The sequence below is a fragment of the Rhincodon typus genome, chromosome 36 (assembly GCF_021869965.1).
Source record: "Rhincodon typus isolate 14 chromosome 36, sRhiTyp1.1, whole genome shotgun sequence".
In the NCBI taxonomy this organism is placed as follows: Eukaryota; Metazoa; Chordata; class Chondrichthyes; order Orectolobiformes; family Rhincodontidae; genus Rhincodon; species Rhincodon typus.
In genome coordinates this window covers 3,502,089-3,528,769 of record NC_063367.1, presented here as the reverse complement: position 1 = coordinate 3,528,769, position 26,681 = coordinate 3,502,089, and the positions used below count along the sequence as shown (strand labels likewise).

Below are 26,681 nucleotides of genomic sequence, written 5' to 3'. Positions count from 1 at the left end.
AAAACAATGAGCGGACTGTGCTGTAATTGATCCTGTCACTGTAATATATTCATCTAATTTGCTCTGAACGTTTTGATTAAATCTGCTTCCATTACCCTTTAAGGCCATAAACTCCACATCACAGCCACTTGCTAAGTAAATGGTTCAGCCCCTCCCCTGCCCATGCTAGTTTGGTTATTTAGATGATAACCTTAAACCTGAATCCTCTGGTTAACCAGCCCTTCTCCCAATGGAAACAGTCTCTTTCTTTATTTATCCTGTCAGGTGATTTCGAACACTATGGTCCCATTGCTTTAAAAACAGCCTTCTTTCTATCTCAAACAAAAACAAAGTGCTAGAGAAACTCCATGAGTCTGGCAACCATCAGTGGAGACAGGAGCAGAGTTAACTTTTCAAGTCCAATATGACTCTTCTTCAGAACTAGACTCGAAATGTTAATTCTGTTTCTCTTTCCACAGATGTTGCTGCCAGAGTTGGAGTTTTCTGTGTTTGTTTCAGATTTCCAGTATCTGCAGTATTCTGCTTTTATTTGAGGAAGTGTAGTCAAGTTGTTGCAGGAGTAGGTGAGCTTCTGATGAATATTACTCTTCAAGTTCAGATTGAATTTTTAAAAATTCAATCAGGCCACACATAAGGTTGCTGTGTGTGGGTCCGATCTCAAACTTTACAAGTGAGCTAAGGAAGACTGCTGTAATCTCTCCAGTCTCGTACCAGTCTGTCAGGAAAGATCAAATAGTTTGAGCCTGTTTCCTTCAGCAAAGTCTTTGAGGAAACCTGATCGAGGTTGTTATAAAGGTGAACATCCGGGCAATGCAGACAGCTACATCAGAATCCTGCTCATTGACTACAGCTCCGCCTCCAACACCATTATCCCCCCCCAGACTGATCTCAAAATTGTCGCCTTGGTCTTGGTTCTGCCTTTGCACATGGTTCCTCACCTTTCTGACCCATAGACCACAATCAGTGAGGATAGGGACCTGCACCTCCTCCACAATAACACTCCACTGGAGGTTCCCCCCCACCCCCCAAGGATGCGTCTCAGCCCCCTACTGTACTGCCTATGCACCCACAACTGTGTTGCCAAATTCTGAATGAACACTATCTACAAGTTCACTGATGACACCACCATAGTAGGATGGATATCTAACAGCGATGTGTCAAAATACAGAAGGGAGATAGAGGGACATGGTGCAGTGAGAACAACCACTTTCTCAATGTCGGCAAAACTAAAGAACTGATCATCGACTTCAGAAAGGAGGGAGGAGAACACGCCCCATCTACATCAATGGAACTGAGGCTGAGAGGGTGGAGAGCATCAAGTTCCCCAGAGTGACGATAACCGACCATCTGTCCTGGACTTCCCATGTAGATGCAACAGTCAAGAAGGTACAACAATGCCTCTTCTTCTTCAGACAACTCAGGAAATTTGGCATGTCTGTAAAGACCCTCACCAACTTCTACACATGCACCATGAAAGCATACAGTCCGGGTGCAAAATGGCCTGGTATGGCAATTGCTCTGCCCAGAGCCGTAAGAAACTACAGAAGGTGGTGTGCACAGCCCAGACCATCACAGAAACCAAACTTCCATCCATGGACTCTATTTATACGGCTCGCTGCCGCGGAAAGGCTGCCAACATCATCAAAGACCCATTGCCCCTCGGGTAATGATCTCCTACAACCTCTTCCATCAGGCAGAAGACACTGAAGCCTGAACACACGCACAAGCAGGTACAGGAACAGCTTCTTTCTGGCCATTACCAGACTGAATGGATTCTCCAGCCTTAAATAACGCTGATCTTGCTAACGTTGATCTCACCTAGTGCACGCCCTGTGCAATGTGACCTGTATGCCTCTGTCTAAGGCATTTTGATCTGTACATCCTTGCTTACTATGATCTGCCTGTACCGCTCATAAACAAAGCTTTTCATTCTACTTCGGTACATGTGACAATAAATCAGTCACTCAATCAATCAAAGAAAGAGTTTTGGCAGGAGAGATGTGGGCAAAAATATTTCTTTTTGTAAGCTATGTGGAGATGCCAATGTTGTGCTGAGGTGGGCAACGTCTGAAATCTCACGATACCAGGTTATGGCTCAACAGGTTCATTTGAAATCACAAGATTTCGGGCTGCTGCTCCTTTGTCAGGTGAAGTGGGAAGTCCCTTCTCATGATGAAGCTCCGAAAGCGTGTGATTTCAAATGAACTTGTTGGACTATGACCTGATATCGTGTGACTTCTGTCTCTATTTGTACGAGTATCTAAAACCACAGGGGCCATAAATAATTGTTAGGTACAAACAATTCAACAGGGAAATGAGGAGGAATTTTTTGGAGAGCAGTTAAAGTGTGAAACTCCGTAGTGCAGGAAGTGTTTGAGCCAAGTAGCTGCATTCAAATGAGAACTAGACAAGTGCACAAGAGAGAAAGGGATCGACTGAAAAGCTGAGATGATGCAGAGAATGAGAGACAGTTTGTTGGAAGTGTGAATCTCAGCAAAGTCTAACAGGACCAAATATCCTGATACTGCACTGTACATTCTGTAACAGAGTTTTGTAAAGGTTTGAAGTAATTTCCTTGCTTTTACGTTCTTCGCCTTTAATTGTGGTGCCGATGATCTCACCTGCCTCTACAACGAGCTGAATGTTGGATACACATATTGCGTGTCTACATTTCCACACAGAATCCCTAAAGGATAGCAGGATTCCACATAATAAAAGTCGAATTTTGATTCCCACAAATTAATGGCAGAAGGTATATTGAGCAGTGGGCAGTGTCCCTGCCTCTGAACCAGAAGCTCAAGTCCCGCCCCAGGTCTTGATGGACAAAGAGAAAACGTTCATGATGGGTCAAGAACAGGAGTAAAAGGCAGTACGAGAGGGAGAGGCCAGCCTTTTTACTGAGTGGCAGCCTGAAAGTCATAGCCTGTAAGTATCGGGCTGGTTACCTACTGCAGGGAAAACCAGCAAAGGAAACAGACAGAAGCTTGCACTGCATCATCTGGAACTGGTCATGGGTGATATAACTCCACAGGGGCTGGATTCCCACCACCAGGTCACCCTTTATTTACACGTGGAGAGTCCTTGACTCTTGTCCTGCCTCATCAGAGCCAGCTCTCGGTGTCAGAATCTCTGACACTCCTGTTTATATCTGTCAGCCAGCGCTTCCTGATTGGACCAGATTAACAGCCACTCAATCAGGGTCAACATTCTATTTTTTTTTGCAGTGACTCAGTAAAGACACCACGTGTAAAAAAAACTTTATTTGATATTTTCCACCACCAGGGAAAGCCCCATGTGGCCAGTGAACCAGAGCCAAGCGAAGCCTGTTAAGGGCAATGCTTATGTGAACAAAGTGATGGGGGAGGGTAGGGATTAAATCCAAAATAGAATTGGAGATGGGAATAAAGCACAGGGAATAAAGGCATAGAAAGTATTGGACAACATGTTCTCCCTCACTGTAACCAGGCTCAAACATAGTCATGGAAGAGGGATAGGCAGTCGGCAGTAATGAACCCCCACCCCCCCCACCACCTCCCTGCTGCCTGGACCTGGTTATAGCCAGCCTGGCCAGGCCCAGGAGCAGGCCCACGAGGAGATCCTCCGATCTGTCTGCACTGCGTGCCCAAAGATCAGGAGTGTGAGGCTTGAACACAACAAAGATTCTTTAGGTACTGTGATTGGTTCACTCGCCGAGCTGGTCCGTTAGTTCGCAGCCGTTTCATTACCCTGCTGGGTAACATCATCAGTGCAACCTCTTGTGAAGCGCCGTTGTGTTTTTCCGCCTGGTATTTAAACTCTGGGGTTTGTTGGAATAAGTTACCACATTTCCGGTTTTTCTTCGCAATGGTGTATATATAGGGTCTAATTCTGTGTTTGTGGATGGCCTTCGAGTTAGCTCGAACAAAGACCCCTTACCCACTATACACAGAACCAACGTGATATACAAGACCCCATGCAAAGACTGCAACATTGGGCAGACAGGAAGGAAACTAGCGACAAGAATATATAAACACCAACAGCAACAAAAAGACATGACCAATACTCACTCGTCTCCATTCACATGGATAAGGAGAACCACCAGTTCGATTGGAACAGCATCGGGATCAAAGGACAAGCCAAACAGAGACAATTACGGAAATTTCCAGAGGGTTGGTTCTCCAACAAGAAGGCCATCAATAAACACGTAAAATTAGACCCTATATATACACCACTGTGAAGAAAAACCAGAAATGAGGTAACCAATTCCAATGGACCCCAGAGTTTAAATACCAGGCAGGGAAACACAACAGCGCTTCAGCGGAGGCTGCACTGATGATGTTACCCAGCAGGGTAATGAAATGTCTGCGGAACAACAAACCAGCTCGGCAAGCGAACCAACCTCAACATCTACAACCCGAGCTACAAATCTACTCTAAAACCTTAGTTCTTTAAGTAATTAAAAAAGGGGCTGCGAACATCCCAATATACACGTGGTCCATGGACTCCACACCAATAGTTTGGGAGACCGTGAACCACCACAATGGGACTGCTGCACCTAACACCTTCCACCCCAGGTCCCTGAGGGAAGGAGGGAGGACCCCTGCATGGAGAGCCCTGGGGGTCCCCATCGCCCAGCAGTAAATAAGCACACCAAGGCGTGTCAGGGTGGAACTTGTATTCTATGATGTCCAGCTGGCTGACCTTGTTACAGGTACTGTAGGGGAAAGATCTTAGACCCAACTACTGAAACTGAATAAGGGGCAGCTTTTCAACTCTGCAACTCAGATACCCCCAGTGTCTCCCTCCATCCCTGCTGATTGGTTTGGAAAAGCCTTTAACCAAAGCTTTTTCACATCAATGCTTTAAAATGCTCATTCGGTGCAATATAAAAACTTAAAAATACCCCTCTTCCCTGAGACCCAGTGGAAATTTCTGCAGTCCCCTTCCGAGTTGTGAATTGTTGCTCATTCCTGATTTTTTTTTTTTTTTTGTGCAGGGCTGTGATTTGAACCTCACTCAGATCCTGAGCTCTGGAGGCAACATTGCATCCAGCGGGCAGTGGGAAGCCCTGGTTGCAGTACAATGGGATTGATCTCCTCCACTATCACTGTCCAGCACGCTGGGACACGGGGCACGTTTGACTGATTGCCTGTTTGTCTGCTGCAGTCTGGCCACTCCTGTGTTTTGATGTTGCTGCACTTGGGTTTGAGATGCTTCATTATTTACATGAGTGATTTAAGGGAAGAGTTGCCTTATTGAGAAGCAGTTAGCAGCCTCTCTCCTGTGTGTTACCGAGCACAGAGACGTGCTGGCACTGTTCAAGTCATAACGTGTGGCTGTGTCCCCTTCCTGGCTGCGTTTGGGATGAGGATGACCACTTTGGTCTTTAATCTGACCCTTCTCCTCCACCAGAGCTGCTTTACCTGTGATACTGAGGCTCGATCAGAGAATGGCAAAATTGTTACCGTGGAGAGACCATTCAGCCCATTGTGTTTGTGCCAGCTCTCTGAGCGTTGTGACTTTGTACCACGTTTCTGCCTTTTCCCTTAACCTTGAATATTGTTTCTACTTAAATAATCCCATACTGGCCTCTTGATTGCCTCATTTACAGAATCAAAGGGGTTTGAAGCTGTTTGACAGCTGTATCCATGGGAGAGTACTTTAGAAGGGAATCTGCTGACCTATAACAAAAACGTTTATTTGATGATGAGCTTCACAATTGACAGGTAGTGAGAGTGACTTACTCTCTGGAATTATGTTGCCTCACACATACACGAGAAATATGTTTTAAAAGAAGGATGACATCTCCCAGTTATGTTTTTAGCCAATGTCGTTACACTGCACACTGTCACTAATACACAACTTGTCCAGCGCTGATGAAGAGTCATCGAGATGCAACGTTAGCTTTCTCGCTCTCGCTCTTTCTTGCTCTTGCGCTCTCTCTCTCTCTCCATGGATGCTGCCTGACTCACTGTGATCTCAAGCATTTTTTTTTTTTGTTTTTTGTCCAACAAGCTCAGGGGACGGAGGGGAACATGACACGTTACCAAACTCCAGAATCAGCTGCTTGATTTGTTCCACCTTTGCTTTGCAAAAACACTATCATGCCTTTAATCTCTGGTGATTTTGGGCAGTGCTGTAGAACAGAAAGACCCAGAGGTCAGGTGCATAATTCTCTGAAGTTTGCATCGCATGTAGACAGGGTAGTTAAGAAGGTGTTTAGCACGCTTGCCCTCCTTGCTCAGACATGTTGAGAATAGATGTTGGGATGTCATGTTGAGGTTGTACAGTGTGTTGGTGAGGCCTCTTTTGGAGAACTGTGTACAGTTCTGGCTCCCTGCTATAGGAAGGATATTATTAACCTGGTGAGGATTCAGAAGAGATTCTCCAGGACTTTGCTGGGAATGGAGGGTTTGAGTTACAAGGAGAGGCTGGATAAACTGGGACTTTTTCCACTGGAGCACAGGAGGTTGAGGGGTGAAATTATAGAGGTTTATAAAATCATGAGGGCCATGCTTTAGGGTGAGTGGCAGGTGTCTTTCCCCCTGGGGTGGGGTGTTTCAAGACTAGGGGGCATATCTTTAAGCTGAGAGGAGAAAGACTTAAAACAGATGAGGGGCAATTTTTTTATACAGAGAGTGGTTCATGTGTGGAATGAATTTCTAGAAGAAGTGGTGGATACAGATACAATTATGACATTTTGGATAAGTCCATGAATAAGAAATGTTTGGAGGGATATGGGCCAAGTGCAGGAAGGTGGGACTAGTTTAGTTTGGGAACATGGTTGGCATGGACTGGTTGGACCGAAGGGTCTGTTTCCGTGCTGTATGACTCTGATTGTAACTTAGCTGATTTACACATTAATCGGATTTGCACATTAATCACATTAAATTCATTTGAAGAATGTTGTAAGAAAGCCTGGCCATTAAGAGTGTAAGTATCCATTTAACAAGATGATATATGCAAATCATCTCTGGTCTTGAAAAGGTACTGTTAGAGAGCTTCAGTTTAATTCCTGTGTGTGAGTGAGTGGGATAAGATGTTAGATTAAGGAGGGCTGGTCTTTTTTAGAGGCAGTGGGCTCAAAGCCCTAAGCAGTTAGTGATGATTTTCCCAAAGGATTCTCAGCCTTATTTTGCGAGTGGTATTATTTTATACCTGGGGTGTACAAATTAATGTAACGCAGTGCGGCTATTGCACACCAGCTCACTGGGGCATCTTGACACAGCAAGGCAATAGCCCAGACAACTGGAGACCAGGCTCGAAGCTGCAACACACAGGCTTCAACTGCCCTCTGTGAGATCTTTCTTGATGTTGATGAGGGTCATAGAATCGTACAGAACAGAAGAGGTCCATCGAGTCTGTGCACTAAATCCAGCACCAGGCCCACAACCTTAATGGTTATGACATTACAAGTATTTTTAAATGTTGTGATGCTACCTGCCTCAACCCACCCCCCCCAACTCCAAGGCAGTGTGTTCCAGAGCCCTACCACCCTCTGGGTGAATAAAAATCCCTGCAAAGCTTTTGACTTTAGTTGGACTTCAGGAAGTCTTTTAATAAGGTCCCACGTGGGAGTTTGCTAGCGAAGGTAAGAGCCCTATCGGATCCGAGGAAATTCAGTAAATTGGATCCACAATTAGCGGAGTGGCAGGAAGCAGAGGTTGATAGTTGAGGGGTATGTTTCCGTCTGGAAGTCTGTGTCCATTTGGGTTACACAGCAGTCAGTTTTGGGGTCCTTGCTGTAATGGATGTAAATAGATTGGTTTATTTATTATCACGTTTATTGTACCGAAATACAGTGAAAATCTTTGTTTATGAGCAGTACAGGCAGACCATAGTAAACAAGGATTTACAGATCAAAAAATCTTAAACAGAGGCATACATGCTACATTGCACAAGGCGTGCACTAGGTGAGATCAACATTAAGTCTGTGTGTTGCAGCGTCAAGCCTGGTCGCCAGTTGTCTGGGCTATTGCCTTGCTGTGTCCTCGTGCCCCAGTGAGCTGGTCTGCAATAGCTGCACTGTGTGTTATTTAAAGTAGAGAGTCGATTTATTCTGATAATGGCCAGAAAGAAGCTGTTCCTGAACCTGCTTGTGTGTATATTCAGGCTTCTGTATCTTCTGCCTGATGGAAGAGGTTGTAGGAGATCATTACCAGGGTGTGATGGGTCTTTGATGATGTTGGCCGCCTTTCCGTGGCAGTGAGCCGTGTAAATGGAATCCATGGATGGAAAGTTTAGAAATAATTTAGACTTGAGTGTAGAAGGGTTGATCAGTAAATTTGCAGATGATACAAAAGTTGAAGGTGCGCTGACAAAATTTCCAATTCCTCTCTGAACACAGGAGAGATGCTGGAGGACTGGGGGACAGCCAATGTGGTATCATTATTCAAGAAGGGAGCAAGGGATAAACCAGGAAACTACAGGCCAGTCAGTCTAACCTCAGAAGGGAAACGATTGGAAACAATTCTGACCCTCAGAATTTGCATTTGGAAAGGGCAGGGATTAATCAGACAGGATGGTTTTGTTAAGGAGAGGGTTACCTCTGACTGATTTGATGAAATTTTTTGCTGAGGTGACCAGGTGTGTAGATGGAGGCAGTGCTTTTGATGTAGTGTATTTGGACTTCAGCACGGCTTTTGCTATGGCCCCTTATAGGAGACTGGTAACAAAGGTAAGAGCCCGTGAGATACAACGAAATTTGGTGCAAATTGGATCCAGAGCGGCAGGAAGCAGAGGATGATGTTTGAGGGGTGTTTCTCCAACTGGAAGTCTGTGTCCAATGGCGTCACTTAAAGGGGTCAGTGTGAGATCCTTGTGTTTGTTGTTTATGTCAATTATTTAGACGTGAATGGATCAGTAAGTGTGCAGATGATACAAAAATTGGTGGGTGGTAAATAGTGAGGAGGATGTAGACAAGCTGGTCAGACAGGTTGAGCAGTGGCAAATGGAATTCCATCTGGATAGGTGTGAAATGATGCAAGTGAACGGGGCAAACAAGACAAGGAAATTCATGAAGAGTGAGTAAGAACTGCAGATGCTAGAGTCTGAGATAACAAGGTGTGGAGCTGGAGGAACACAGCAGGTCAGGCAGCATCAGAGGAGCAGGAAAGATGACATTTCGGATTGGGACCCTTCCTCATGAATGGCAGGACCCTGGGAAGCACTGAGGATCAGAGGGACCTTGGTAGGTATGTTCACCAGTCCCTTTTAAAGTGTCAGGTGCTGGTAGGTAAAGGGGTTCAGAAGGCATATGGGATACTTGCCTTTATTGACGGAGGTGCAGCATTCAAGGACAAGGTGATGCTGGAACTGAATAAAAAGTGTCATCAAGGCCGTAACTCGAGTACTGTGTGCAGTTCTGGAACCCTCGTTATAGGAGGGATTTGATAGCGGTGTAGAGGAGATTTACCAGGATGTTGCCTGGGCTGGAGAGTATTAATTCTGAGATGTTTGGACACAGTGAGGTTGTTTTCCTTGGAGCAGAGGAGATTAAGAGGGGAACATGATTGGTGCATAAAATTATAAGGATGACATTAGGCAGGAAGAGGCTATTCACCTTGATGGAAGGATCAAAGGCCTGGGGGGATGGTGGTGGTATGGATTTAAGGTCAGGGGTAGAAAGTTTGGAAGAGATGTGAGGAAAAATCTATCACACAGGGAATGGCGGGGATCTGGAACTCACCGCCTGTAAAGATGGTACGTTGAAGAAGTATTAAGGCATGCATTTGCAAGACCAAGGCATACAAGCCTATGGGCTAAGTGCTGGAAAATGGGATTAGAATTGTTAGGTGGTTGTTTCTAACCAGCACAGATACGATGGCCTAAAGGGCCTATCTCTGTGACGTTGGGAGGGAAGAGCCCTGCCCTCTCACAGCTCTCCCTTGGCATTGTAGCAATTTTCATGCCTCAAAAATGGGGTCGCAGTGGAACAAACTTTGGAGGTCATTGATCTAGGAGGACAAGGGCAGCAGATACATGGGAACACCAACCCCTCAAGTTCCCCTCCAAGCCACTCGCCAACCTGACTTTGAGGTGTATTGCCGTTGTTTCAGTGTCACTAGGTCAAAATCCATGAACTACCTACTTAACAGCATTGTGGGTGTCCATGCTCCATGGACTGCAATGGTTCAAGAAGGCAGCTCACCACCATCACCCTCCCAAGGGCAACTAGGGATTGGCAGTTCTGACGAAGGGTTACCGGACCCAATTTCTCTTCACAGATGCTGCCGGACCTGCTGCGCTTTTTCAAACAATTTCTGTTTTTGTTAGGGATTGGCGATTGATGCTTATCTAGCCAGCGATGCCCACATCCCATGAACAAATTAAAAAAGAGTTCAGCACTATGACCAGTTCATATTCCCAGAAGCTAAACTGCAAAGACAATTTGATTCGAAGGATGCAGGAATAAAAATCTAAACTAGGATGGAAGAAGCCTCATTCTTGCAAAACATGGACCACTTTAGCAGAGAGTGTATTGCAGTGAGTAATAGGCAGCAGAGAGTGTGTTGCAAAGAGATTAATGGCTGTTACTCAGAGTAAATGCTTTTTGCTATTGCCTACAGGAAGTCAAAAAAAGCTGGAAGATGTTGTACAGTTAAAAGTCATGAATTATGAATATTTACAAACAGCGGATGCTTGACAAACAGACGTTTGGAAATACTCTGAGGTTATAAATGGGGTTGGGCAGCAAAACTAACTTCAGCTGAATTTTAACTGAGCGCTGAGGGAGCGCTGCGCTGTCGGAGGGTCAGCACTGAGGGAACGCCGCGCTGTTCAAGCTCTTTTATTAGTTTCAATGTTAAAAGCATGGACCCCTCTTGGTCTGTTGGAACAATGTATAAGATCCAGTACCATTCTTTTGAAGAAGGATGGGGCTCAGTATTCTGATATTTATCCCTCAAGTCACACCAATTTAACCAGACAATCTGGTCATTAGATTGCTGTTAGTGGGAGCTTGCTGTGCACAAATTGTTTGCTACATTTATGAAATTCCACCTCAAAACATGATTACTTTGGCAGTCAAGAGCTTTGGAATATCCTGAGGTTGTGAATGGGCCCTACGTAAATACAGTTGTTGTGGTGATGACACTGATGTAATAACCCAGAACCCAAGCTCCTAATTCATTGGTTAAAATTCCACTGAAATTTAAATCAAATAAAAATCTGAAATAAAAAGCTAGTCCAATCGTGGCCATTACCAATTGTTGTAAAAACCCATCTGGTTCACTAATGTCCTTTTTAGGAAAGGAAATCCTCCAACCTGATCCAGTCTGACTTACACGCGACTCCAAACCCACAGCAATGCTGATTTGTCACTTTCCTCTGAAATAGCCCAGCAAGCTGCTAAGTTCAAGGGCAGTTAGAAATGGTTAAATGGACCTCATCAGCAATGACCCCATCCCAGGAATGAATGAAAAATAGAGTTCTTCTTTCAGGGAGAGGCAAACAGTCTGGTGTGTTGGAACTTGTAGCTGAGAATGTCAGTTGACAAAAATGGATGGAGTTGTGGCTGTCTTTGTTTCCTGTTTAGTCATTTGCTAAGATTCAGGAGTGGTTTCTGAGCGTTTGTAGTAACTGATATTGTTTTAGGAGCATTCAAGAGAAATGCTTCAGAACCCCAGGCCTGCAGATGTAGAAAATACAGATGTGTGGTCAGTCTGTGAACCATTACCTCTCACAATGTAACATTAATGACCTCCAGTGTTGTGTAAGGTGACTTTATGGTGGATTGTAGATTAACATTGAGTGGAAAGTTATCTGGACTTTCTTAATGGGCCATACTTCACTAAGAAGCCTGAACAATATCCAACACTGTGTGTGAGAGAGCTGGCTGGTTTGATTGGATATGCTATACAGTTAGAATGGCTTCATTTGAAGAGCATAATGGAATTTGAGATGCTTAGAGGAGATTGTATACTTTATTTAACATCACTCTATCCTGTGGTCAGCTGGGAAAAGCTAGTGAGCCAGTAGGTATGCTAGGAAACTGTCAGCCTGACCAGAACTATGTGAACTGATCAATTACTGAATCATTGGGGAGTATTTGATTTATAATCTGTTAAGTTCTCTTTAAGATTGAAGAAAAGACAGGCAGTGAGTGAAATAGGAGCCTTGACTTTCGTTTCTATGCTTTAAATATCTCTCGCGTGTGAGGCATTATCCATAAATTGTTTGAGGGAAATGTTACTAAACACTTTAATGTTTCATTTCCTGTGAAAATCAAGTGTTCCATTGTAGCTCTTTTTCTGTATTCTATGTAATTGTTTTATAGTAGAACTATTAGTTTTAACCTGAATAAAATGGTCTAACTTAGGAATGTTTACCACATGTTACATGCCTCTCCCTCTGTGACCTCCATCAGTCTTGCAACTCTCCAGAACCTTTGTGGCCTTGAGGTGGTTTCAGAGTGGTCTCCTGGCCTCGAGGTGAAACTTGGTGTGGTCTGGAGTCAAGGCTCGACACAGACTGGAGGCCAGGTGCCAAGGTGGACTATGTTGGAAGGAGTTCCTACAGGGAAGGATGATGTTAAAAATGAAAAGGTTCAGAAAAGATTTACAAGGATGTTGCCAGGGTCAGAGGGTTTGAGCTAGAGGGAGATACTGAATAGGCTGGGGCTATTTTCCCTGGAACATCAGAGGGTGAGGAATGACTTTATAGAGGTTTATAAAATCGTGAGGGGCATGAATAGGGTCAATAGCCATGTTCTCTTCCCCAGGGTAGGGGAGTCCAAACTAGAGGGCATAGATTTAAGATGAGAGGGGAAAGATTTAAAAGGGACCGAAGGGACAACTTTTTCACGCAGAGGGTGGTGCATGTATGGAAAGAGCTGCCAGAGGAAGTGGTGGAGGCTTGTACAATTACAACATTTAAAAGGCATCTGGATGGGTATATGGATAGGAAGGATTTAGAAGGATATGGGCCAAATGCTGGCAAATGGGACTAGATTAATTTGGGATATTTGGTCGGCATGGGCAAGTTGGACCGAAGGGTCTGTTTCTGTGCTGTTCCATCTCTGTGACACTATGACTGTTCTGAACTTTTTATTTCTCTATTTTCTAATTTATTCCTATGATCTGTAATGCTGGACTTTTTATTCCTTTATTTTTCCCATTTATTTTCTTAAGTACTTGTACTGAAGAATATGAACCAAGGTACCTTGTATCTAAGATGGCGCCGTAAGTGACGATTTGTAAACTTTTCACTGTACTCATTGGAGTACATGTGACAATAAATCTAATTCAATTCAATTTGTGTCTCTCATTCTCAGTTTTTGTTTGCTCCACTGTTGACAGGCACCTATTCCACTGCCTAGGCTCTAACATCTGGAATTTCATTTGTTAAATGTGTCTGTTTTTTTACATACTTTATTCCTTCATAGGATGTGAAGCCGGTGTTGGATGTGCATTCTAAGTGGTCCCTTGAAAGGAATGGTTTGTGTGCTCATCCCAGAGGGCAGCTGTGGGTTTGGAGTCACATATAGGCCAGACCAGGGTAGGACAGCAGATTTCCTACAAATTTACTCCAGAACCTCAGATTCCCCTTCTGAAAGGACATTAGTAAACAGATGAGTTTTTACAACTATCGATGATGGTTGTCATGGTCAGCATTATTAAAACTTACTTTTGAGTTTTGTGAGTTCTGTTCTACTAAATAATTATTTTTAAAATTCCGGATTTCTGAATTGAATTTAAGTTCCACTGGCTGTTGTGGTGAGATTTGCCTCCTGAGCATCTGAATTAATGGACCGGTAACATTATCACTACACCACTCACTCATCACACACTTGCTCCTCTAGGATAGTCCTTAAAACACAGTTCATTGATGTTTGGTCACCTGACCTAAAACCTCCTCATGTGGGCCTGGGGTTAAATGTTATTGTGGCACCTCAGGATGTTTTAATACATAAAAGATGCTCTATAAACGTAAATTGTGAAATAAAGTGTCGGTTTTACCCAGCGGAGTGAGGCTACTGATGGATGGAATGGTAGTTAATCGATTTGCTCGTGTGGTTCCAGGTTGAAATCACCATTTGACATGGGGCCTGTGCAGCACGATGGCAGCCCCTCACCCACCCTGGATATACTGGAGACCTCGATGGAAGAGGAGAGTTTTGAATCCCGTTCACGCCATAGGTAACTTTTTTTTATTATTAATTCATGGGACATGGCAGCTCCAGCATTTATTGCCCCGTCCCTAGTTGCCCTTGAGAAGTCGATGGTAAGCTACCATCTTGAACTGCTACTGTCCACTTGCTGTGGAATGACACACAATGCCCTGAGGGAGATAATTCCTGGATGTTGACAAAGCAACAGTGAAGGAACGACAATATATTTCCAAGGTCGGGATGATCAATGGCATGGAGGGGAATCTGCAGGTGGTGGTGTTCCCATGTATCTGCTGTCCTTGTCCTTCTAGATAGAAGTGGTCGTGGGTTTGGAAGATGCTGTTTGAGGATCTTTGGTGAATTTTTGCAGTGCATCTTGTAGATAGTACACACTGCTGCTACTGAGCATCGGTGGTGGAGGTAGCAGATGTTTGTGGATGTAGTGCCAATCAAGTGGCTGCTTTGTCCTGGATGGTGTCAAACTTCTTGAGTGTTGTTGGGGTTGCACTCATCCAGGCAAGTGACCCCTGACTTGTGCCTTGTAGATGGTGGACAGGCTTTGGGGAGTCAGGAGGTGAGTTAGTCATTGCAGGGTTCCTAGCCTATACCAGCTCTTGTAGCCACTGCACTTACATGGCTAATCCAGTTGAGTTTCTGGTCAATGGTAACCCCCAGGATGTTGTTAGTGGGGGATTTCATGACATTGATGTTGTTGAATTTCAAGGGCAATGGTTAGATTCTCTCTTGTTGATGATGGTCATTGCCAAATTCCCATGTGCCTGGTATGCCACCAACCAGCGGAATATTTGCCCCTGATTGCCATTGATTCCAGTTTTGCTAGGGTTCCTTGATGCCACACTTGATCGAACGTAGCCTTGATGTCAAGGGCTGTGACCCTCACCTCACCTCTGGAATTCAGCTCCTTTGTCCATATTTGAACCGAGGCTGTAAGGAGGTCAGGAGCTGAGTGGCCCTGGCAGAACCCAAACTGGGCGTCACTGAGCAGGTTATTTCTGAGCTTGATAGCACTATTGGTGACACCTTCCATCACTTTACTGATGTCCCCTGGTTTGATGGTAATGATAGTGCGGGATTTGTCAGGCCATGAGGTTGCAGATTGTGCTAAAGTACAATTCTGCAGATGCTGATGCTGATGACCCACAGCATGTCAGGAATGCTCAGTCGTTAGTTGCTGGAGCTGTTCAGAAATAACTCATTTAACATGGTTACAGTTCCACACAACATGGTGTGAAGATAGGACTTTGTCTCCACATGTACTGTCTCCACACTCTTACTGATACTGTCATGGAGAGCTACATCTGCTGCAGGCAGGTTAGTGAGGCTAAAGGCAAGTCTGTTTGCCCCTCTAGTTGGTTCCCTCATCAGCTAGACATAGACAGGGTGGATAGAAAATAACTGTTCCCTTTAGGTGAAAAGTCAGTAATGAGGTGATGGCCTTGTGGTATTATCGTTGGACTGTTAATCCAGAAACCCAAATAATGTTGTGGGGATCCGGGTTCAAATCCCACCGTGGCAGATGGTGGAATTTGAATTTAATAAATATCTGGAATTAAGAATCTAATGATGACCGTGAATCCATTATTGATTGTTGGGAAAACCCATCTGGTTCACTAATGTCCTTTAGGGAAGGAAATCTGTCATCCTCGCCTGGTCTGGCCTAACATGTGACTCCAGACCCACAGCAATGTGATTGAATCTTAACTGCCCTCTGGGCAAATAGGGATGGGCAATAAATGCTGCCTGCGATAGGTACATATAAAGAGCGTGGTAGAAAATTAAGTGGTGATCTTAAAGGGCTGTTGCAAAGGATTCCATGGGAGGCAGAATGGAAAAAAAAAATGACATTTCCTCCAGTAGGGAATTCTAAAAGTGCAGGGATATAAATGAAAGGTCATTCATCCATTTATCTAACAAATGAGGCAGAAGTGCTTAAAAAATCTGCCTTTTCCAAACATTGTGCTTGCACGGAGGGGTTGGTGTGGACATGATGGGCCGAATGGCCTGCTTCCACACTGTAGGGATTCTATGATTCTAATGAAACATGAATAAAAATGCCAAGTTAGGCCCTTCAGTCCAAGTAGTCCATGCTGACCATGTCCCACTAGTGCCATTTACCTCTGTATCCATCCAAACCTTTCCCATTCATGAACTTATCCAATGTTTTTTTTTTAAATGTTGTAACTGTATCTGCATCCACCACTTCCTCTGGCAGTTCATTCCATACATGAACCACTCTACATCCTTGAATGAATAAAAAGAAAACATTCTGCACGATTGTAAATGTGACGAGTCTTGAGGACCATACTCACTGTGAAACAGGACACCTAGCTTGCCCTGAATGAGATGGGTTTAGTTAGTTGATGGTTAGGATGTAGCTGTTCTGGTGACTGACTGAACATGGATTTGGAATCTTTGTGTTGCTCCCATTGCGGTTATTTGGTCACAATATTCACAAGTATCATTGCAAAGGCAGGTCAGCCAGTCTGTCTGTCTGGGCCATTAACACTGATATATTAGCTAATGAGAAGAATCTGGGGAGGGATGTGAAGACATCAGCGATGGCTGCTGACAGAGTAATAACTGGAGTGTGAAAACGTCCAATATACGCACTTCTTCCTGTTAATCATCACTTCTCTGAGGGTAAAGGTTAGCAGATTGTTGCCATTCATAGAATCCCTACAGTGCAGAAAGAGGCTATTCTGCCCATTGAGTCAGCACTGACCCTCCGAAGAGCACTCGACCAACACCCACTACCCCTAATGGGCTTATTTTATAAACCATGGCCAATCCACTCAACCTGCACATCTTTGGACTGTGGGAGGAAACCGGAGCTCCCAGAGGAAACCCACACAGGGAGAATGTGCAAACTCCACACAGATAGTGACCTGAGGGTTACATTGAACATGGGTCCCTGGTGCTGTGAGGCACTGAGACATCATTCCACCCAGGATCCTATCACTCATAAAGATCTCCAGAGAAGGTTTGCCAGACTAATGCCTGAACTGGCCAGATAGTCAAATGAGGGTAGGTTGGAGCAGCGACACCTGTATTCACTGGAATTTCGAACAGTATGAGACAACTTGATAGAAATGTATGATCCCAGTCAGCATTTACAACAATGGTCTCCATTGGACTAGCTCTTTATTTCTGTTTTTTTTTTTTTTTTGCTTGAATTCATATTTCACTGGCATTCTAATCCAAACTCCCAGAATGTTAGGGCTCAGTGTCACTAGTCCAGCAACAGAGATGAAGCAATTTTATTTTTCCTCTTGGAGGGTCATGAGCCTTTGGAGCTGTCTTTGTGAAGCTGAGTGTTTGGTGGATGGATCCTTGGTGAACGTTGTGATGAAAAGTTATTGGGGGAGGGAAAGGCAGGAATCTGGATTTCTGGTTACACTCCAATTGCCATAAACCTGTTGAATGGCAGAACTGGGGCTCAAGGAGCTGAATGACCCAGTCATGCTCCGTGCTCGTTGAATGTTCTGTTTATCGTGAAGCAGTAACGAGCAAATAAAACCATCCAGGGCTAGTCCTTCAAGCCACTTAGCATCCTGACTTGGAAATATGTCACTGTTCCTTCACTGCCAAGTCAAAATGTACTCATTTAAATATAAACTTACAATTGGACGAGGGGAGTGGATCAATTTACAGATGACACAAAGATAGGCAGGAAAGTGTGTTGTGCAGAGGACATAAGGAGATTGAGGGAGTGGGCAGAAATCTGGCAGGTAGAGTACAATGTGGGAAAATGTGAAGTTGTTTACTTTTGCAAGAAGATTAGAAAAGAAACAGAGATTTCCTTTAGATGGAGAATATCTGTGGAATTCCAGGTTGTAGCACAGAAAGTGAGCATCTGTGGCAGTGTAGCATGCTCTGAGGAACTACGTCTATTCTCCCAAATTTCTGGCTTTAGGACCAGCTGTTCCCCATTGGACCTTGGAAAGACTGGGCTCAGCCTGATGATGGCAAACTTGTTTCAACTTACATTGAAGAGAATGTCCAAATCAAGTAGAAGCTCAATCTATAGTGTAGAGCGCTCACTGTAACATGAAGCTCTGTGTGCACTCCTAGATGAACATCTCTGTTTACGTGTACTCTCACAGACAAACTAAGCCACAGTCTGGGATTCCGTGCTGTATGAATCTGAGTACATGACTGTATGAATACATGAGAATCAAACCTTTCACATCTCTGTGGTTAAGGTGATTCACCCAGTTCATTATTTTGACAATTGACCAGTGTTTGTTTTTGTCTATTCACAGGGACCTGAAGTTAAACGATTCTCTGAACTCTGACGATTCGAAGAGATTTCACCGTGGCTCAGTGAGTGTTGTTCGAGATCTCCCAGTGTCAGAGTATGAGGTTAGCTCAGGGTTACCTGTTCTCCGAGATTTCCCCAGAGTCTCTGGGAATCACAGTTGGCTCTCTCCTGCTCACTATGTGAGCCATTACCTGGGAGCAAACCCATTCAAACAAAACCAGGATGCCATGTGTGTCCCTGCCTTGATTATTGCTTATAAAGTATAAAGAGGGCTGTTTGATGGGGAGGGATAGCTAAAGGTGGACACCAGGAATATGTCCAGCAGCAGTGAGCAGCTTGAGAGTCTCCATTTACTGAGCACTGACCAAATCCTGAGGGTCAAACCCCCACTTTCTTAGTGATTGGCAACGTCAAATCTCAGCAAACAGGGAATTCTATAGGAGGATGGAAGCTATTCTTAGCAACATGTTCTCACTGTTCTGGATTCCCCTCTTATCCTTAAACAAAAGGGAGCTGGAAGCATAGTGGTGTACAGAAATAGAAGATAGGAGCAGGAGGAGGCCATTCAGCCCTTCAAGCCTGCTGCACCATTCACGGTCATGGCTGATCGTCCAACTCAATAGCCTAATCCTGCTTTCTCCCCAAAACCTTTGATCCCAGTGGCCCCAAGTGCTATATCTAGCTGCCTCTTGAATATATTCAATGTTTTGGAATCAGCTACTTCCTGTGGGAATGAATTCCACAGGCTGACCGCTCTTTGGGTGAAGAAATGTCTCCTCATCTCCATCCTAGATGGTCTACCCCAAATCCTCGTACTGTGACCCCTGGTTCTGGACACACCCACCATCGGGAACATTCTCCCTGCATCTACCCTGTCCAGTCCCGTTAGAATTTTATATGTCTCTGAGATTCCCCCCTCCTCATTCGTCTGAACTCCAGCAAAAACAATCTTAACCTAGTCAATCTCTCCTCATATGTCAGACCCGCCATCCCTGGAATTAGCCTGATGGCACTGGAATGGTCACCCAGAGAGACAGCTAACACACTGGGCTAAACCCCCCTTGTGGCAGATGGTGAAATTTGAATTCAATAAAAGAAGTGTTTAATGTTGACCACTGTTTTATTTTATTTAAAACCCATCTGATTGACTAATACCCCTTTAGGGAAGGAAACCTGCCATCCTTACCTGGTCTGGCCAATGTGTGAGCCCATGTTGACTCTGGGCAATTAAGGACTAAACACCGGTGATGCCCACCAGCCATTAAATAACAGGAAAGAAACCTCTATGTGTTGTAAGTCGGCGAAGTCCAAGCTCCATGTTGTTGCTCATGGTCTGGAGAGGGGCCACTTAAATGTAACATCATGAGGTGAACAGCTCTTTGTGAAAGTGGGTGTGTGTTACTCCCTGACACCATCCTCACTATCCAGGAAGAAGCCAAACCTGGGTTTTGGACGTGAACACCCACCAAGCTTGTAGTACAGACCCAGGTTCTCTGCTCTCTGTAGATGCTGGATATGTGGAGAATCGGATTTACAGCTGTATTGTGACCCATCGCTCCTTTCACACTGCAGTACTGCCCTCTGACCCCTCCTGACAACTTCCAGAATACATATTATTGCCCCTCTGACCCCTGACCCAGCTCACAGCCCACTGTCAACCTCTGACCCCTGACCATTGCAAGGCACCACCCACAGACTCCCCACTAACAACACCCCGCTCCCCCCCACATCATGCTAGATTGCTAACCTTCTGACTCCTGACCATCTACACAATACAGCCTAGATAGTATTGTTCTGTCCTGTCCTCCCCGACCCCTTTATAGTGACTCCTACTCCCCCTTGCTCCTGTGGCCCTGTCAGACAGAGTTGTGACTGACCATCCCCACACATTACAGACCTACTCATTCCTTACTGCTTGACAAATTCCGTGAATTAGGAATTCTATTCTGTGATTTTATGATTCTGTGAAAATATTGGCATTTTTGAATCTCTGTTTCAGGTCAGAATATTGTTGTAAATGAGGGAATTGGCAATCTATTGTGGGCAGTGAATCAGGGAGTTTCAGTCAATGATCTGGGTTCACTCCCCACTTATTAACCCCAAAGCTCACAATGACTATGTCTGGTCTCTTGGATAAAATATTGAGTCGTGGTGCTCTGTTTGACCTAATTATATAATTTTGAGGACAGCGCTGCAGTGAGAGAGCAGCGGTAGGTCACAAGGATGTACAACAGGATGACCAACTCGAGAGATTTGCGATGTAACAAATGGCAACTGACCAAGAGTCGGACAGCTGCACCGTCTGAGGTACTCTTTCATGTGAGACAATAATCATCTGGGCTCTCGCTTTCCCTCACAGCTGGCCCCCCTTTGTGGGAGAACAGGGGAGTTCCTGACCAACACACATCCCTCAAAACTGGCTTGGTTGAACCGTTTATCAGATGATAACCACATTGCCTTTATGGGATCTTACTATACACATATTGGTTGTGCTATTTCCTACATTCCAACCAAAAAAATAGCCACTGCAGTAGCTTTAAATGTCCTGAAGTTGTGAGGAGTGCTGTGTTAAAGCCTTTGTTTCTTTCAGACGATAAGGAAAAGCAATTCTCAATATCACAAACTCTTCAAGGAAGTTCCTGAGCAAGAGATGTTAAGGAAAGGTAAGTTTGGACAGAGAGAGAGTGTGTCACTGGGACAGGGAATGAAATAGCTGCTTTTTATGTTGGAAATAATTAATGTGCAAGCTTGTGAAATCAACATTGGGATATTTGAAATAAATTTTGTTTGATAATTGCAGGGGACATCTGCTTAGAAAAGCTAAGCCCCTCTGGGCTGGGGAAAGTTTTTAAAGGTGTTTTATTTCAACCAATGTTGAATGGGGAATGCAGTGAGACCTGGGTGTCCTCATTCATTAGTCACTGAAAGTAAGTGCGCAGGTGCAGCAGGCAAATGGTATTCGATCTGTTTGTTTTTACAGTGTGGAAACAGGCCATTTGGCCCAACAAGTCCACACTATCCCTCTGAAGAGCATCCCACCCAGACTCATTCCCCTACCCTTTCCCTGTAACCCTGCATTTCCCATGTCTAATCCACCTAATTTACACACTCCTGAACACTACAGGCAATTTAGCATGGCCAATCCACCCTAACCTGCACATCTTTGGACTGTGGGAGGAAACCGGAGCAACCCCACACAGACACAGGGAGAATGTGCAAACAGTCACCCGAGGGTGGAATCGAACCCAGGTCCCTGATGCTGTGAGGCAGCAGTGCTAACCACTGAGCCACCGTGCCGCCCCATGTTGGCTTTCATTGTGAGAGAATTTGAGTACAATTGTAGGGATATCTTGCTGCAATTGTACAGGGCTCTGGGGAGACCACATCTGGAACAGCATATGCAGTTTTGATCTCCTTATCTGAGGAAGGATGTTCTAACTATGGAGGGAGTGTAACAAAGGTTTACCAGACTGATTCCTGGGATAGCAGGACTGGCAAATGAAGAGAGACTGGAACAGTTAGGATTCTATTCATTGGAATTTAGAAGAATTAGGGAGATTTCATAGAAATCTATACATTTCCAATGGGAAAAGACAGGGTAAACGCGGGAAGGATGTTCCTGATGATCAGGAAGTCCAGAACCAGTGGGTCACAGACTTGGGATATGGGGCAGACCATTTCGGGCTGAGGTGAGGAGAAATTTCTTCACCCAGGGTGTGGCGAGCCATGGAGAGTAGTTGAAGCCTAAACATTGAAGACTTTCAAGGAGGAGCCAGATGTATTTCTTAGGGCTAAAGGGATCCAAGGTGTAGGTAGAAAATGGGAACAGGGTACTGAGTTGGACAATCACCCAACATCACATTGACTGTCAGAGCAGGCTTGAAGGGCTGAATGGCCTACTCCTGCTCCTATAACCTGGTCTAATATTATTCCAGCTCCACGCAGTGCTGTTGTTCTCTGTTTGCTACCTGGGAGAGAAGGGTGGAAAAAAAAATGCAAAGTGAATTTTTCTCTTCCTTTGCCCTCACCCACAGGCTGGCAGTACCAGTGTATGTGGTTAACTGCACACAAAGGGATGTTGACAGAAAAACATTCCCGTGACACAGATCAAAGAGTTGTTTCTGTGTAAATAACCCCATGAAACATAGGAAGTTTTGGGAGAAGGAAGACATTGATCCATCCCACTAAGTCTGATCCTTTCACCCACTTTAGATTCCATGCACCTCCCACTTTTGCATTATGAAGGACTTCACCTCTGCACTGCCCACTTTGAGCCTCTTGTTAAAGCTCATTTCCTTGGCTAAACCGAGTCCTGTCTGGCTATCTTCAGCATGTTCTTATGATGTCTTGTTTTGGCAATTTGGACTTTTTATCCTTCTGATTGACTGGCTGTCTCGGCGAGAGATATGAAAGCCACAATCCATGGGATATTTTGATGTTAAATCTGCTACATTTATGTTCATTGTCTGGAAATTGTAGGGTTCATGTTCTAGCTTTGTGTGTTACATGTTCAGTAATTTAGATTTTCCTGATGGGCATTCCCAGCAAATGACATATTGGATGAAGAGAAATTTGTACAATCTATGCAGGAGAACAAAACTGTATGCATTCTGCTTCAACCAGTGGGCTGAGAATTCCTTACTGGCCATGCAGTAAGGTCACAAACAACAACTGTTCACATCTGTGTGGCACTTATAACAGTAAACAGAATGGGGAGATGTTGGCCTAGTGGTTCTTACCAGGGGTAAGCCATGGGGTACAGGTCTCTGGCGCAGAGTCTGTCCCTGTTGCTCAGAAGGGAAGGGGGGAGAGGAGGAGAGCATTAGTCATTGGGGACTCCATAGTTAGGGGGACAGATAGGAGATTCTGTGGGAACGAGAGAGACTCACGGTTGGTGTGTTGCCTCCTAGATGCCAGGGTCCGGATCGTGTTTTCAGGCTCCTTAAGGGGGAGGGGGAGCAGCCCCAAGTCGTGGTCCACATAGGCACCAACGACCTAGGTAGGAAAAGGGATGGGGATGTAAGGCAGAAAATCAAGGAGCTAGGGTGGAAGCTTAGAGCTCGAACAAACAGAGTTGTTATCTCTGGTTTGTTACCCGTGCCACCTGCTAGCGAGGCGAGGAATAGGGAGAGAGAGCAGTTGAACATGTGGCTACAGGGATGGTGCAGGAGGGAGGGATTCAGATACCTGGATAATGGGGGCTCATTCTGGGGGAGGTGGGACCTCTACAATTGGGATGGGCTACACCTGAACCAGAGGGGTACCAATATACTGGGGGGGGAAATTTGCTAATGCTCTTCAGGAGTGTTTAAACTAATTCAGCAGGGGGATGGGAACCTGAATTGTAGCTCCAGTGTACAGGAGGTTGAGAGTAGTGAGGTCATAAATAAGGTTTCAAGGTCGCAGGAGTGTACCGGCAGGCAGGAAGGTGGTTTGACGTGTGTCTACTTCAATGCCAGGAGCATCCGGAATAAGGTGGGTGAACTTGCAGCATGGGTTGGTACCTGGGACTTCGATGTTGTGGCCATTTCGGAGACATGGATAGAGCAGGGACAGGAATGGTTGTTGCAGGTTCCGGGGTTTAGATGTTTCAGTAAGATCAGGGAAGGTGGTAAAAGAGGGGGAGGTGTGGCATTGTTAGTCAAGGACAGTATTACGGTGGCAGAAAGGACGTTTGATGAGGACTCGTCTACTGAGGTAGTATGGGCTGAGGTTAGAAACAGGAAAGGAGAGGTCACCCTGTTGGGAGTTTTCTATAGGCCTCTGAAAAGTTCCAGAGATGTAGGGGAAAAGATTGCAAAGATGATTCTGGACAGGAGCGAAAGTAACAGGGTAGTTGTTATGGGGGACTTTAACTTTCCAAATATTGACTGGAAACGCTATAGTTCGAGTACTTTTAGATGGGTCAGTTTTTGTCCAATGTGTGCAGGAGGGTTTCCTGACACAGTATGTAGATAGGCCAACAAGAGGCGAGGCCACATTGGATTTGGTACTGGGTAATGAACCAGGCCAGGTGTTAGATTTGGAGGTAGGTGAGCACTTTGGTGATAGTGACCACAATTCGGTTACGTTTACTTTAGCGATGGAAAGGGATCAGTATATAATGCAGGGCAAGAGTTATAGCTGGGGGAAAGGCAATTATGAGGCGATTAGGTAAGATTTAGGATGGAGAAGGAAACTGCAGGGGCTGGGCACAATTGAAATGTGGAGCTTGTCCAAGGAACAGCTACTACGTGTCCTTGATAAGTATGTACCTGTCAGGCAAAGAGGAAGTGGTTGAGCGAGGGAACCGTGGTTTACTAAAGAAGTTGAATCTCTTGTCAAGAGCAAGAAGGAGGCTTATGTAGAGATGAGGCGTGAAGGCTGTTAGGGCGCTTGAGAGTTACAAGTTAGCCAGGAAGGACCTAAAGAGAGAGCTAAGAAGAGCCAGGAGGGGACATGAGAAGTCTTTAGCAGGTAGGATCAAGGAAAACCCTAAAGCTTTCTACAGGTATGTCAGGAATAAAAGAATGACTAGAGTAAGATTAGGGCCAGTCAAGGACAGTCATGGGAAGTTGTGCATGGAGTCCGAAGAGATAGGAGAGGCGCTAAATGAATATTTTTCGTCAGTATTCACACAGGAAAAAGACAATGTTGTCGAGGAGAATACTGAGATACAGGCTATTAGACGAGATGGGATTGAGGTTCATAAGGAGGAGGTGTTAGCAATTTTGGAAGGTGTGAAAATATATAAGTCCCCTGGGCCGGATGGGATTTATCCTAGGATTCTCTGGGAAGCTAGAGAGGAGATTGCAGAGCCTTTGGCTTTGATCTTCATGTCAACATTGTCTACAGGAATAGTGCCAGAAGACTGGAAACTAGCAAATGTTGTCCCCTTGTTCAAGAAGGGGAGTAGAGACAACCCTGGTAATTATAGACCAGTGAGCCTTACTTCGGTTGTGGGTAAAGTGTTGGAAAGGATTATAAGAGATAGGATTTATAATCATCTAGAAAGGAATAATTTGATTAGGGATAGTCAACACGGTTTTGTGAAGGGTAGGTCGTGCCTCACAAACCTTATTGAGTTCTTTGAGAAGGTGACCAAACAGGTGGATGAGGGTAAAGCGGTTGATATGGTGTGTATGGATTTCAGTAAAGCGTTTGATAAGGTTCCCCATGGTAGGCTATTGCAGAAAATACGGAGGCACGGGATTGAGGGTGATTTAGCAGTTTGGATCAGAAATTGGCTAGCTGTAAGAAGACAGAGGGTGGTGGTTGATGGGAAATGTTCATCCTGGAGTTCAGTTACTAGTGGTGTACCTCCAGGATCTGTTTTGGGGCCACTGCTGTTTGTCATTTTTGTAAATGACCTGGATGAGGGCGTAGAAGGATGGGTTAGTAAATTTGCGGATGACACCAAAGTCGGTGGAGTTGTGGATAGTGCAGAAGGATGTTGCAGGTTACAGAGGGACATAGATAAGCTGCAGAGCTGGGCTGAGCGGTGGCAAATGGAGTTTAATGCGGAAAAGTGTGAGGTGATTCACTTTGGAAGGAGTAACAGGAATACAGAGTACTGGGCTAATGGTAAGATTCTTGGTAGTGTGATGAGCAGAGAGATCTCGGTGTCCATGTGCATAGATCACTGAAAGTTGCCACCCAGGTTGATAACGTTGTTAAGAAGGCGTACGGTGTGTTAGGTTTTATTGGTAGAAGGATTGAGTTTCGGAGCCATGAGGTCATGTTGCAGCTGTACAAAACTCTGGTGCGGCTGCACATGGAGTATTGTGTACAGTTCTGGTCACCGCATTATAGGAAGGATGTGGAAGCATTGGAAAGGGTGCAGAGGAGATTTACCAGGATGTTGCCTGGTATGGAGGGAAGGTCTTATGAGGAAAGGCTGAGGGACTTGAGGCTGTTTTCGTTAGAGAGAAGAAGGTTAAGAAGTGACTTAATGGAGACATACAAGATGATCAGAGGATTAGATAGGGTGGATAGTGGGAGCCTTTTTCCTCAGATGGTGATGGCTAGCACGAGGGGACGTAGGTTTAAATTGAGGGGTGATAGATATAGGACAGATGTCAGAGGTAGGTTCTTTACTCAGAGAGTAGTAAGGGCGTGGAATACCCTGCCTGTAGAAGTAGTAGACTCACCAACTTTAAGGGCATTTAAATGGTCATTGGATAAACATATGGATGATAATGGAATAGTGTAGGTTAGATGGACTTCAGATTGGTTTCACAGGTCGGCGCAACATCGAGGGCTGAAGGGCCTGTACTGCGCTGTAATGTTCTATGTTCTATGTTCTATGTTCTATGTTCTATGTTCTATGTT

At 44.9% G+C, this 26,681-nt stretch overlaps 1 protein-coding gene across 3 annotated transcripts in view; it reads left to right on the top strand.

Moving 5' to 3' along the window:
- gramd2aa (GRAM domain containing 2Aa) overlaps positions 1–26,681 on the top strand; it is a 65,426-nt gene that overhangs the window by 15,052 nt on the left and 23,693 nt on the right. For all 3 annotated transcript variants that reach the window (XM_048617268.1, XM_048617267.1, XM_048617269.1), the window contains exons 2-4: positions 14,001–14,117; positions 18,373–18,433; positions 20,962–21,034. In XM_048617268.1, coding sequence (XP_048473225.1) covers positions 14,020–14,117; positions 18,373–18,433; positions 20,962–21,034 — 232 coding nt within the window. In that variant the 5' untranslated portion in view covers positions 14,001–14,019. The remainder of the gene's footprint in view (positions 1–14,000; positions 14,118–18,372; positions 18,434–20,961; positions 21,035–26,681) is intronic.